The sequence below is a fragment of the Centroberyx gerrardi genome, chromosome 21 (assembly GCF_048128805.1).
Source record: "Centroberyx gerrardi isolate f3 chromosome 21, fCenGer3.hap1.cur.20231027, whole genome shotgun sequence".
NCBI lineage: Eukaryota > Metazoa > Chordata > Actinopteri > Beryciformes > Berycidae > Centroberyx > Centroberyx gerrardi.
Window position 1 is genome coordinate 4,903,558 of NC_136017.1, and position 15,237 is coordinate 4,918,794.

Consider the following 15,237-nt stretch of genomic DNA (forward strand, 5'->3'; position numbering starts at 1 on the left):
AACTCTTTCCATCATGTGCATTGATTTTTCTGTTTTTTAGGGGAAACCATAGCGTTTTTTTTGTCAACAGTGTACCATAAAACGTGTGCGGTTTGTTCTCGTCTTTACCTCGACAGGACAGGCAAAGCGTGTGCGGGGCGGGGGAGGGCAGGGGAGGGGAGGGGACACGTTTACCGATGTACGGTGCATTTTAATCGTCCGTCTGAAACCGAAATGCATGACTTTTTGGATCACACCCCCCCCCCCCCCCCTCTTTATTCCGCCCTGCGTGGCTTCGTTTTGGCTTCACCTCCCTTCATGTGCATTTCTTGTAAACCTTCCATTTGTACATAAAACACGGCACTTATTGACTTTTTTTTTTTTTTTCTCGGACCCTTTTATTGTTTTATTTAAACTTTGTTTTCTTTTACGTTTTATTAGGAACTTTATCTAATTTAAGTGAAACGTGTCCTTTTCCAGTGGGATGTATTTATTTGCTGATTCAGTTATTTATTTCTAGAGCCATTCTGTAAAGGAGAGTGCAATCTCATAAATGTAGGCCAGTAACTCCATGCTTTTTTTATTGAATTATGACTATGATTATGATGATTATTATTATGATTATTAAAGCATGTGTTCGTATGGGCCTGTATATGATAAATGTGATGCTGCAGAGTGTGTGAGTTGTCTTTTAACGCATGGACACACAAACACACAAACACAAACTTCATTAATCAATCAGCTCTAACATTAAAACCACGGCATTTAGTTTTATTTGTGAATCATTTTTGAAAGTCACAAGGGATTATCCTTCCTGATAACAGGTCTCTCTCTCTCTCTCTCTTTCTCCCAGTGTTTTCTACCTCTCTCTCCCCTCTCCTCCTATCTCTACCTCTATCTCCAGACACCTTTTAATCTCCTCTCTCATCATCCTTCTCCTCCTTATCTGTCCTTCTGTGTCCCTTTAGTTGATAAGCGCACACACACACACACACACACACACACCTCATTCCCATGATCCTCCGCTCCTGATTGGACGGAGCGGTGACTCTGACTTTGAGAAGCAGGGTGAAAGCTGCTGTATGTGAAGGGGCTGCAAGAAATTGGCAATGAGTCATATTGGAATTATTATTATTTTGGTCCATATTGCATTTGCGATGTGGATTGTGACCCATGTGGACTTTTTTCTGAAAAAATGGTCATAAAATTATGGGCTTGGGGAGAAAATGAGATACTTAAGATTTGCTCAGTTGGAATGAAATGGCAGATTTTCTCTTGACATTTAACTTAAATTGTAGACCAGGATATATATGCAGCACCAGATTATTTTATTCATGAGGCTGTGAGACACTTCTCCCTTCTTGCAGTTTCAAAATTGCATTAGTCAGTGTGGTGATTTCAGTATTTTTGTGATTGCTTGTGCAGCCCTAGCTACTGTATATGTGTTGTGTCTAGCTGAAACACATCTATAAGCACAGATAAATAAACCCTGACGAGCCCCACCCGCCCGCCTTTCACATACAAATCACTGTGTTTTATTTCATGTATTGCTTTAACCTTAAGTTTCGAACCAGAACATCCTCGCAGCAAGAACAGCACAGGCCATAACGGTGAGTTTGTAAAGTCTTTTTGCTTAGTTTTATTTGCGCATCTTTTTAGTTTTTCCTCATCTGTCCTTCTCGGGGGAAGGAGAAACGTGTTTTTCTTCTTCTTCTGATTCTTTTCTTCTCCTGCTGAAGCTCGTTACATGATGTCCTGCTGGTGCTGCGTCGACTCGCTGACGACCTGCAGGGCACAAACACAATGGGAAGGTTTTTAAAGGAGAATTAATTTAAAGGAGAGTTTCAAAAGGAAACAAAGGCGCTGACTTGTAGAAAAAATACATTTACTGAGGCAAATGACTTTAAAGGCCCATTCACATGTAGAACCATAACAATAAAGATAACTATAAACTATAATGATCGTCAATGCATCACTGCAGTGAGCTACCGAATGCTCCGCCTATTTCTTTCTTAGAGCTTTAATCTGATTGGTTGAAACTGTTTTATCGTTGTCTCTGCATCCAAAAAATCACTCTGCGATCGAAACAAAAATATAGTTAACGTTTTGGATGTTAGTTATCATCCTAGTGGGAACAGAGACAATTTTATTTACTGTGAACAATTTAAATCTTTATAGTTGCAGATGTGAATGGGCCTTAAGGAAAGCCTGATGAAGAAGAGAGAGAGAGAGAGAGAGACTGTGTGGGACACAACACATGGGTCATTTGCCAGAATAAATGGCTGTTTTATTTGCAAGTCAAAGAGCCTCGCTGTCTTTCTTTCAAAATTCATTTCTAACCCTGATACCCTAAAAAAGAGGCTGACCCAGAGAAGAGCTGTGCTAACACTGCCGGAGAGTTGGGGGTTCAATTCCCACCCAAAGCACATATGTAGGGACTCATGATACTGTGAGGTGCATTGCATAAAAGTCAGTAATTGCTCAGAGTGAGACAAAGAAAAATGGTTTTGAAGTTGACATGTACAATCTTTGAAAATGTGATTTTTTTTATTTTTTTTAGCTGATGCTGTATTAGGGCCATTATAGGTGAATTGTTATTTGTTTTTCAGCTGGGAGTAGGGGGTAATATTCAGAGAAAAAACTCTGAATAAATAAAAATTAAAGTGTGATTGTGTGATTAAAGTCAGAAATTTGCAAGAACAAAAAACTCAATTTCTGAGATTAAAGGCAGAAATTTGCCAGATTTTTTTTTTTTCTCAAACCACAGAGGAGCGTGGAATCCTGCAACTGAAATCAAAACATGATTGGAGTAGTGAGGGTTTTTTTTCCAACCCTTTTCACCTGGAGACAGGGGCTGCAGGCGGAGGTTTGTTGAAAGAAGAACAGATAACACGGCCTGTCAAAACACGCATAGACGGTCGACAGCGTTCCTGGGAAGTCACGGGTGTCGCGTGTTTCCACTGGGGCGGGACAGAATATTTGAATACTACTAGTCCCTGCATGTGTGTGTCGGCGTGTTGATGTGGGTGGACGGATGCCTTCGGGTGCTAAACCTCAGGATGCTCTCACCGCTCACTGAGCCTGAGGGCGATTCTGCCCTACAAAGGCAACAGCAGTAACTACTTTCTGTGGTTTTAAAAGTCAAACAGAGGTGGGGAATCGAGTCAGACCTGAGTCACACTTCTAACTGCTTGACACTTGACTTGATGCATGAAGAGAAGACTTGAGACTTGACTTGACTTGGGTTCTGGTGACTTGAGACTTGACTCTGACTTGTACTTTGACGACTTGAAAAGGTTTCTAAAGTCTTGACTTGAGATCTTGTGTTTGTGTAAATGACTTAGATTGAAAGTGATGAGATTTGTTCCAGCAGACGACTGAATTTAAATTCTGTTTTCTGAATTTGTATGGAATGATTGAATTTATTGAAGTTGAAACTGATTATAGAAATCAAACTCATGATGCTCTTACCAAGTTTTTATCCTATTAAAACCATATTGCATTGAAAAGTCCTAGATATTTAGTTTTCTTTATTTAGTTTTCTATTAAATTGATACTGGACTCTTGATTTGTTCTGACTTGACTTGCTGTTCTACATTTAGACTTGGGACTTGACTTGAGACTTGTGCCTCAAGACTGACTTGGGACTCAAGCGTAGTTGACTTTGAGGTCAAAGGTCACGAGCGCTACTTTAGTTTTCCTATCAATAAAAATTTGACCCACAAATGCCACAAACCGAACGATCCACTTCTGTCCTGATAACAGGAATAACACTTTTGTCAGGACAGCAGATGAAGACTAGAGTTGTTTTTCTGTTTCATTCTCATGTAATTGCTGCTTTTTGTCTATGTAGGGCAGTATTGACGAGTCCTGAGTGCTGACCCAGTCTGATTACTGATCAATATGGACTGAAGCAAACCCAGCAGTTTGAGGTCTTTGGACAAAAATGAGGGAGATATACGTTTCTCTGTTGGGGAAATTAAACATGTCTGTATGTGAAAAATCAAGTGGTTACAAGTCACATCTCTCAGCACTGGATTTTAGTATTCTGGGAAATCTCTGATACTAATATTCAGTACCCAATTTACCAAATTTTCTTTTGACATTATGCTTTATTTGATGGGTGATAGTGGGGAGAGACAGGGAAGATGGGAATGACATGTGACAAACGCTTCCAAATCTTCTTTTTCGTGACCAAATTAATATTACTTTTCATATTCCTGAGACAAAGGTGAACAAAAGGGACAAATTGTTTATAAGCTGACATTATTCTGTCGGGGTACTTTTGAATTTCAAATTTCCATAACAGCTCAAAACAAGACAATTGAGGAATAGAACATGAAAAAAAAAATTGAAACCTAATTTATCCTGTTACTCGCCAAATATCAAACACCCAAACAACCATTCTCTGATCCCAGGTAGCACGCCATATTTTGCTGCAGGTTTGATTCTATAAGCTTCTTTGTTCTTCTCCTGTGTGTGTGTGTGTGTGTGTGTGTATGTGTGTGTGTGTGTGTGCGCTACCTCTCCGTCGCGGGTCTCGATGGTCTTGATGAGGACGGTTTTCTTTGAATGCATCTCGGAGGCGCGCTGCTGATGCTCGGGGCTCGTCTCTGTTCAATCACAGAATATCAATATGAGAGACTGCATCACATCCATTATTTATATTAAATTAACAAGGTAGTCGGTCCCATGGAGGTTCAGAGTGAGTTTTATGAAGTGGGACATGCCAAGAAAATGACATCAAGACATCAAGAGAAGCAATATACAGCAATGCACATGAGAAATAGAATCAAATCCTCCCAAAAATGTGAGTGCACACTGTATTGATCACCAATATATTCCAGTTATAGATATCAGAATGTAAAAACCTGGTACAACTTTACTTGAAGTGCATTTTGATGCATTACAAGAAGATTATAAGCCCATTAGAAGCATATAGAAACTTTTCTTACAATATAATCATTAAGCAAACATCAGAAAATTACCTTCATAACACCAATGAATTACTATTTTGTTTGTACAATGTGCTTATTATATCATTCTCTGATTATAATGCACTCACAATGTGCTCTTTAATGAGTTTATGAGGGCTTACAATGCCTTATGAGCACCAAATTTAACCTAAAATCTTATATTTAATCATGGATCATAAATCAGGTGTATAAACTTCATCCTAAGGTGAATTAAATTGAATTGAATTGTGGGTTTAAAGTACAGACTTGTGTTAGTTGAAGAACTTGCACCCTCTAGTGGCGAGTTCAGGTAACAGCGAGTGTATTCTTACCACGGAAACTCATGGTGGAGTAACTCTGCACAGGCAAGGCAATCCTGCAAAGAGAGAGTGAATCAGTGTTGAATACATAATAGGTATAATACATATATAGGCTTAATTAATCACTGAACAAGTAATCTGCCTATAATTCGACTGGAATATATCAGTTTTTCAGGATGTACTTTTATTTTCTGCTCTTACACTTTCCTCACCTGTCCTCTCATCTGTCAACCGCAGTCTCCCATAACACACACACACACACACACACACACACACACACTCCTTTACTCACACATTTGTGCGTTATTTTAGTAAAACAAGTGAAAAAAAATCCACCTAGTCAGCAGAGCGAGGTTCCACTTGCAGTTTTGGTTGTTTCAGGGACTTTTTTCAAGAACTCAGTACTAAGTTATAAAAGATAATGAAACTATACCATTTCATCGGCTCAGCAAATGATTCAACTCACTGCTGTCTTCTTTGAGTTTCCCTTTATTTACTGAACTGTGTATCATTCAGATTTAATCTAAAATTTGTGAGAACAGAGACCATCTGAGGCACCCTAGAAATAGGAGTTGCCGTAGACTTTACCTTACTAACGTTAGCTCCATTAAGCTAACACCGCTTAATAATCAATAATTAATTGAGTGGCTCAAATGTGCTCTATTCATAGCATTCCCATGATGTCACATCCATTTCCTACCAATATGGTGCTTTACCATACACACAGCTCATTGGCTGTGGCTGTCATTTGATTATAATTACCTATTAATTTTTTTACAGTCACCTGTTATTTCCTACCAAGATGGCCGTGTGGTGATGGAATATAAATAGCAGGTTTGCAGGCGGCCATATTAGCTCTCAGGCAACAATGCTGAGAATAGCTGATTGGATTTCTAAATGTAGGCTGCAGCTCAACAGTATGGAAGAGACTCGGTAAATTTCTATGATATTTTTAACACATCAGCTTAACACATCAGCTGTTTTGTGTGTTTACATAACTAGTGCAGTGCCCGTTCGCCCCGCTGCTGCACAGAGCGCTGTCCGCTTGTTTAGTCAAAGTTTATTAATAATGAACGACACGCGTGTCCAAATTGGACCAAATCTGACACTGCACGTCCTCGGGTCCCCAGCAATACACCCGCCAAGTGTGAAGTAGATCGGACGAACGGTTCTCGAGATATGCGAAGGACACACACACACACACACACACACACACACACACACACACACACACTCACTCACAGACAGAGATTCCTTGAATTAGTAGATAGAGGTCAGCTTGTTAGCTAGCTAACCAGGTCAGCTAACCATCACTGTCTTGCTAACTCATCTGATTTGCACACTAGCTAATGTCCAGTACCTAGCAGTGGCTAATGACAATAATCGTAGCTGCTTTGGTAAATTTGGTAAAAGCTTGCTGGTCAGTTAGCTAGCTAACTGTTTTGTTCAGGTCAACTGAGCTGACTCTTCTCAGGCTACAACATAACGTAACGTAATGCTTTAGTAGAGCTATAACTAAAGAGAAGACAGTTTACTGTGTCACAGTAGCCAAAAATTGAAAACAAACTAGCTTATCAGACTATTGAGCTTTACTTAACAATACTGAATTGGTCTGCACTCACACTACAACACATTTTTGAGATATCTCTCTTTCTCTTGCCCGATTGTTATATATTTAGCCATTATTGGCACACAGCTAATTCTCTAATTGACCTCCAAGATGGCGGCAGACGTGTTTATCAGGAGATTTGTGATGCAACTACAAATCCTACAGCCTCCATCACCTGCTCTCCTCCCCCTCCAGCAGCTTCCTGTAGGTGGCGATCTCCACGTCCAGCGCCATCTTGACGTTGAGCAGGTCCTGGTACTCGCGGAGGTGGCGCGCCATCTCGTCCTTCATGTTGGCGATCTCCGCCTCCAGCCGGGCGATGGTCTCCTGGAAGCCGCCGGCCTCGCGCCCGTGACGGTCCTCCATGTCCCGCATCTGCCTCATCAGAGACTCATTCTGTAGGGAGGGAGTGGGGGAGAGAGAGAGAGAGAGAGAGAGAGAGAGAGAGAGAGAGAGTTGAAAAGGAATAGGATAGGATACAGTAGAGCTTGAATAGAGCCGAATAGAACAGAGTTTGAAGACAAGAGAAGAGAACTTGAGTAGAACAGAACAAAGCTTGAATAGAACAGAATAGAACAGAACAGAGCCTCAATATGATGGAATAGAGTAGAATAGAATAGAGCTTGAATTGAGCAAGAATGGAATAGAATAGAAAAGCGAGCTTGAATATAATATAATAGTATAGAACACAGATTAAATTGAAGAGAATAGAGAATACAACTGAGCAAAACAGAGCTTGAATAGAAGACAGTAGAGTAGAACACAATAGAGTAGAATACAATAGAATAGAGTAGAGTCTGTCTGTGACGTACGGTGCCTTTGAGGGAGTCGATCTCGCAGGTGTAGGACTGGATCTGGTGTCTGAACTCCATGGTCTCCTGCCGCGCCTGCTTCAGCGCCTCGTTGTTCTTACTCACCGCCTGGTTCAGGTCAGACACCTGCAGGGTCAAAGGTCAGGACGGGTCAGAGGTCAGGACGGGTCAAAGGTCAGGACGGGTCAAAGGTCAGAAGGGCATGTTTGGCCAAGGGCGGCTAGGCGGCAGGATCCATCCATTTTTTTCAGCACTAACGGAGCACTGCAAGACCTGTAACCACTACTACTACTAATGATAATATCCATTTCCCCCTCATCTCTCTCTCTCTCTCTCTCTCTCTCTCTCTCTCTCTCTCTCTCACCTTGGACTTGTACCAGTCCTCGGCCTCGGAGATGTTCTTGGCGGCGATGCCCTCATACTGGGCTCTGATGTCACGCAGCGCCGCTGTCAGGTCCGGCTTGGACATATCCATCTGGATCTGGACCTGAGTCTCCTGCATCTGGGCCTGCAGCTCGCGGATCTCCTGCAGGGAGGAGGGAGGAGGAGTGTGGTCAGGTTTGTTGGGAGTTAGGTGTGTGTGTGTGTGTATGTAGGTCTGGGTGGGAGGGGGGATTAGCAACCAACTAGTAATCACCTAGCAACCACCTAGTAACACCCTAACAACCACTAGTTATCACCCAGCAATGATCTAATAAAGTCTTAGCAGCCACTAGTAATCACCTAGCAACCACCTTCTAACACCCTCATAACTACTAGCAATTGCCTAGTGACCACCTATTAACTCCCTAAGAACCACTAATAATCACCTAGCAACCACCTAGTAACACCTTAGCTACCACTAGGAATCACTTAGCAACCACCTAGTAACACCCAAGCAACTATTAGTAATTGCCAAGCGACCACCTAGTAACACCCTAATAATAATAATAATAATAATAATAATTTTCTTCAGAATATGTACCTAATCTAGTTGTGGTATAATTGGTATGTGTTGTCATTGTAAACTGCTTTGGCGATGTAGTTTACTTTCTGTCAGTCTCCTGGCTGTAAGCACACACACACACACACTGAACCCACATCTATGCTGACATCATCACGAGCTTCCTCTGGTCAGACAGAGTGGACTTCCACTGTGTTACATGGTGTAATTATAGCTGTACATCTGCTGGGGGAGATTTCAGCGCTCTGGTACAACACTGGTCAGGCCTGTTGTCAAGACACAAGCTTTGTGTGTGTGTATGTGTGTGTGTGTGTGTGTGTGCATGTGAAACTGTATACTTCCCCAATCCTCCTGTTTGTCATCACATACACACAGAGAGACAGATGTAAGAACAGATGACAGACAGGCAGGCAGGCAGGACAACTGTAGTGCAGACAGACAGACAGAGAGACAAACACAGGCAGACGGGTACCAAGAACCACAATGACATCCTTGACATTTTGCGTTATCCTTGATAATCTTGAGATGCATGTGTGTTTTAAATTTATCCAATAAACCAAACTAAAGAGCAGAGGCAGAGCAGAGGGAGAGACAGATAGAAACAGGAACAGAAAGACAGAAGAGGAGAGAGGAACAAACCTCTTCGTGGATCTTCTTGAGGAAGGCGATCTCCTCCTGCAGGGTCTCGATGCGTCTTTCCAAGTCCAGACGGGCCAGAGTGGCTGCATCCACATCCTGGAACAGTTTGGTACATCAGTGACGTTTTAGAATAGTTTGATACACCAAACACAAGTAGTTCGGTACATCATTCATATGTTAAAATTGTTTGGGACACCATTTATGGGTTAAATAATAATAATTTGGTATACCAAACGCATGTTGAAATAGGTACACGTTAAATAGATGCACCCTGATGAAGGCAGGCATGCGCTTTTAATCTTGCAACATCCAACAGCCAAATCAATAAAGGCTTTTGAATTTTTTATCCTTTTTTTGACCGCTTCCCCATGTTTCCAAAGAGTACCACTCCTTTCTAATCCCTTTAAGCCAAAGCAGGGTTGCTTTTCCTTTCCTTGGACATGTTAATAGTTTGCTGCACCAAACACCGTGTCGAATACTTTGGCTACACAGAAATCGGACTCACCGCCCTGAAAGCAGCCAGGTTGTTCTCTGCTTCCTCTTTCTGAAGAATCTCCTCTTGTAGCCTGAAGGAGAGACACAGAAAGACAAGAGAGAATGAGTTAAAGGACGATATTGTGATGCTACATTTACAGCACGCATACATGTGTGTTTCATCTGAGCTGAGATGTATTGGTAATGTGTTTTGCACTTAGGCAACGTAAGAATGATTGTGCCAATCGACTACTAAATTGAGAGAGAAAGAGGCAGAAAGAGACAGAGAATTCAAAGCCTTCAACACCTTTTATTGCTGCAGTACAATCTCTCAAGCAATACAAACTGTTACTGTAATCCACTTAGTTGTTTTTTGACAGCCGTGTCCATAAAGCATCTTAGAACTGAAATGCATCGAGCTGACAGAGACAGAAGGAAAGAAAAAGTGTGCAACACATTAAACAAGCCCAGATAAAACAAACTCTTGCTAAAATCCTACAGCGATCAATGGAGACGAAACTCCAGATGAAACAACTGCATCTTCATTAAAAAAGTGAAAAATTCCTCGGCCTTCTTGTGTTTTTTTTAGATCTCACTGAAAACCCCCCCGCTGCCATCGAGCACCTTCCTGCTTTGATATTTTATTTCATGTTTTTATTTCATCCAGTAGCGCTCTCACTTTCTTTTGCAGATGAAACTACCTGGCACCTAAAAAGTAAACTCCAGTAGAACAAATCATCAGAGATCCTTCAGATATGCCTGAGCTCGTTCCTCTCCTTTTATAGAAGAGGAGAGTGTAAACATGGTGTGTGTGTGTGTGTGTGTGTGCGCGCGTGTTTGTGTGTGTGTCTGTGGATGGGCCTAAGACCCAAGCACCAGGGCATTATGGGTATTATGGGACAAGCCTGGGCTCTGTCTGTCAGGAGGGGAGATGGAGAATGTGTGTGTGTGTGTGTGTGTGTGTGTGTGTGTGATGGGCTCTAACTTTGGCTGGACTCACACATGCTTGGACAGAGTGTAGATGCATCTCACACACACACACACACACATACACACAAGCACGCACGTAGGCAGATGCACGGACACAATACAAATATGCAAAGACACACTCACACACACCAGCATGCATTCTTGCAAGTACACACACACACACACACACACACACACACACATACATACACACACACAAGCATGCATTTATGCAAGAAGGCATACACTCTCTCTCTTTCTCACACACATGCACACATACATTCATGCAAGCAGACACACAACTATGCATTTATGGTGGTTTACACACAAACACACACACACACACACACACACACACTCAGGCAGGCAGGCATACTTTATACATACAAAAGCATGTGTTTATGCAAGCAGGCACACACCTAGTTTCTCTCTCTCTCTCTCTCTCTCTCTCTCTCACACACACACACACACACACACACCGTGACCCATGTTTTACCCTTCCTCAGCAGACCATTAGTTCATCATCCATCATTTTTATAGCCGTGCTTCCTTCCCTTTCCTTTCTCCTACTTTCCTTTCTTACTATCCTTCTGTCCTTACTGACTATTCTAGATAGAAACAGACATTATTTAGCAATAGACTGCTAATACACAGTAGGTGTGCTATTCTGTTGTTGTTGTTGTTGTTGTTGTTGTTGTTGTTGTTGTTGTTGTTGTTGTTGTATAGAGGCAGTTTGTGCCCTTACAGCTACATTTTAGACACAATGAGTGAGCAGTTAGGGGTTCAGCATCTTTTCCAAGGACACATGAGATCACACTGAGACCTTTTTTAATTTGCTGGTCATGTGACCGCTCCAAATTTAGGTTCTGCTATTGTTATTATCAGGTCTAAATTTAAGTGGAGGCACGCACATATTTATGGATCCAGACTGATGTAAGCCATGGGAAATGCCTTTATAATCATCCATCCGTCTATTTTAAATGTAGTTTCTCCTGTGAGGGTCCTGGCACTTTTAATTTCAAGAACTTTGTTTTTTTTTTTTGCATTTATTTCATATGAATTAATTTCGCCTTTGCAATAGAAAAACAACCCTGAAGCTGTTAATCTTTTAATCTGATTCACAACCTGCGATGCACTCCTACATTTTGTATTCATGTTCTGCTGACTGTTTCTGTCTTTGTTTTGTTGCTTTTATTTTATAATACTTACCTGGAATTTTGTTACTAAAAGTTACTACTATGCTACTATGTTATTATTAGTATCAGTAGTAGAGGTACAAGTAGTAGGCTTGCTAGAAGTAATACTACAAGTTCTAGTAATAGAAGTACTAGTAGTAGTAGAAATAGTGGTAAAAGTAGCAGTTGATTTGATTTGGATCTCTTTTAGCCCATTGGCTAATCTTCAGTAGTAGTAATAGCAGTAGTAGTAATAGTAGCAGTGTAAATAGTAGTAGTAGTAGTAGTAATAGGAGTAGTAGTAGTAGTAGTAATAGTAGTAGTAGTGGAAGTAGTAGTTAACGCAAGTGTGAGCAATTCTGTGTGAGCACTAAATGAAATTTGTACTTATACTGTGTTGTAAGTACATTATGTATCAGGGAAAGTACATACACAGTACTTACAACACTGTTCCATAGGTAAATACACAGGATAATACACGGTAATATGACCATTGTTAAGTTACCTATTATTGTTATTATTATTATTATTAGTAGTAGTAGTAATAGTAGTTTTAGTTGTACTGTGTTTTTGTTGTAATTTTTTGCTGTATCATTAATACTCTATTTGTTCTGTTCTTATCAATATCCTTTCCTCTGCTGCTGATTAACATCATTAGCATTTCATATAATTTATTGTAATCAAATCTAGCAGTAGTAGTGTTAGTATCAGTAATAGTATCAGTGTTATTGGTACTTCCCATGGTACAGTAGGAGAAGTGTCAGCTGCCAGTCACTCGGCTGGAGTCACACAGGAAGTGACTCTGCTGTGGCTTCACGCCTGGCGGCGCTGCAGTGTTATGCAACACGCCTACAGACTGCTGCTGTGATGGAAAAACATGTTACTGTAATCTCTGTTTTTCTTTTTTTTTCTTACTTGGACTGAAGTTTGACACCTTCATTTGTGTGTTGCGTGAGTTTCATGACTCTTGGGCCTTTGTGCCATTTCAAGAAGGCATGGGCGTCATGAGAAAATAGGTTATTGTTTTTCTTCATTCCCAAAAAACATACTTTAGGCGTTGTTTTTTGTTTGTTTAGTTTATTTTTCACCCACCAAGAGTGACGCCTTTTCAACAGCGGAAGAGCAAGTAGGCGAGCTAAACCCCGGCTTATTCAAATCCCACCTCCCACTGCAGCAACAGTGAGTCATGATGAGTCTTCTTGTTTTTTTTACATCTTTTCTTTGGACTCAAATTTACAAAGGAAACTTATGTCAACTGGTCCTGTATACTGTGGCTAAAGCACGATGCTAACACCGCGTTCACACTGCAAGCGACTCGGTTGATGTGTCACTCTGTTCTGACTGATTGTGGGCGGGGCCTGAGGCTCTGATTACAGCTAGGTAGTTGTCTATGTATCCAGCTGCAAAGTTTTGAACAGGCAAATTGTATTTTTGCCTTTCATTACCTTCTTTACATCATTTTGATTGAGTTAACATAGCTAGCTAGCAAGCGCTAATTAGGTAGCATTAATCAAAAATAAACAAAAACCTCGGAAGCTTTGGCTGGAATAAACTTTTCGTCCATTTTGCACTTGCAAGGCGGAAGTACTGTTCATCAGATAAATCATATCAGTAGGGAAACAAGGAAGAAATCTGATTGGATGTTGACGGCCAACGATCGTGAAAAGTTCGGCTGTGGACGACTTTTCTCGGCCGACAAGCTTGTCGAGCGTCTAAACTTCAGCTGAGTTTCCCCGGTCGCTCGGCTCTGTAGGAAATGAATGGACTTTTGTTGTTTGTTTTGTTTGGACCAAAACCGCATCAAAGATTGTGCGTCCGGATTTAGCCGCTGTTATGTTAGCGGTTTACATTTTTGCATTATTAGGCATTTAGTTGATGTCTTTACACTGAAATGAGCAGGTAAGAGTTTAGTTTCTTGCTCAAGGAAACTTTGACAGGATGCCCGGCTCTCGATGGACACGCTGTCGGTTCATGAGGCCGTTATGAGCATCGAGGTTTAAAAATACTCCCCGGTAACCACAGCAAACAGCAGATAAGACTCGCTCCGCTCCCTAACGGCTGGTTTAAATCAGACACCCGTCCCCGTCTGCTCCGAAATGTCACGGCTCTCTCTCCCCGGATCGACACGTTTATGATTCACACATCTCCGTAATCCTCCGTGAGCGAATTAGCATAGCGTAGCATCGTCGCCTCCTCAGGCATTTAACATCGCACTCAGAGTAATGGAGCAAAGAGGGAGGGGGGGGGGGGAGGGGGGGGGGGGGGGGGGGGAATCTGTTTCTCCCTCTCTCCCTGTTTACTTTTAAAGTCGATCTACCGTGTTTTTTGTTTTCTCGTCTGTTTAGTTGTCGCAATTTCTCCTCTTCTTTCCCTTCTTCCACTCTCTCTTTTCTTCTCTACCTTTCTCCCACTTTTCCTTGCTGTGAATGATCTTGCGCACACACACACACACACACACACACACACACACACACACACAATTGCAAATTCCTTCTCAGCTATCTCACACACAACGATGTACGCATAAATCTCTTCTTAAGCATTTGAAACACACGCACATGTGCAATCACACACATTTATGCACTGACACACACACACACACACACATTGATCTCCTCGTAACTAGTTGACATATGCGGATACATGTACACACACACACATACACACACTTAAACAAACACACACCTCTTCTTAAGCATTTGACACAAGTAGACACAGACGCACACATAGATTCGTACACACACACACACACACACACACATAAGCCCCTCCCACCTGAGTTTGAGCTTGTCCACGTCGTCGACCAGGTTGTCCCGCTCCACCTCCACGCGGGACCTCTGATTGGTCAGGATCTCCACCTGCCGCCTCAGCTCGCTCATCTCCTCCTCGTACAGGTCGGCGATGCGCGTGGGCTCGCGGCCGCGCAGCCTCTCGATCTCCACGGCGAGCGCCTGGTTCTGCTGCTCCAGGAAGCGCACCTTCTCGATGTAGCTGGCGAAGCGGTCGTTCAGGTGCTGCAGCTCCACCTTCTCGTTGGTGCGCGTGGTCAGGAACTCCTGGTTGAGGGCGTCGGCCAGGCTGAAGTCCAGCGTCTCGCCCATGCCGGCGTAGGCGCGGCCGGCGGACACCCGGGAGGTCACCAGCGGTTTGCCGTACCCCGAAGAGGCCCGGTAGGAGTAGGCGGGCGCCGCGCTGGACCGCGTCACCTCGTACACCCTGGAGGAGACGTGGCCGCTGCCGCCGCCGCCGCCACTGGAGGAGCCGAACAGCGAGCGGTTGAGCGAGGGGGAGGCGTAGCCGCCGTGGCCGAAGGTGCGGCGGTACGAGGAGGCGCTCTGGGCGGAGGAGCTGTAGGAGGCCAT

The 15,237-nt window shown here is 42.5% G+C and overlaps 1 protein-coding gene across 1 annotated transcript; it reads right to left on the reverse strand.

Moving 5' to 3' along the window:
• Positions 1 to 783: 783 nt before the first annotated feature.
• Positions 784 to 15,237, reverse strand: desmb (desmin b). The gene is made up of 9 exons (XM_071910664.2): positions 14,651 to 15,237; positions 9,763 to 9,823; positions 9,258 to 9,353; positions 8,040 to 8,201; positions 7,676 to 7,801; positions 7,039 to 7,259; positions 5,267 to 5,310; positions 4,504 to 4,592; positions 784 to 1,764 (listed from the first exon to the last, which is right to left on the reverse strand). The coding sequence occupies exons 1-9, from the start codon at positions 15,235 to 15,237 to the stop codon at positions 1,723 to 1,725; spliced, it is 1,428 nt and encodes a 475-aa protein (XP_071766765.2). The 3' UTR covers positions 784 to 1,722.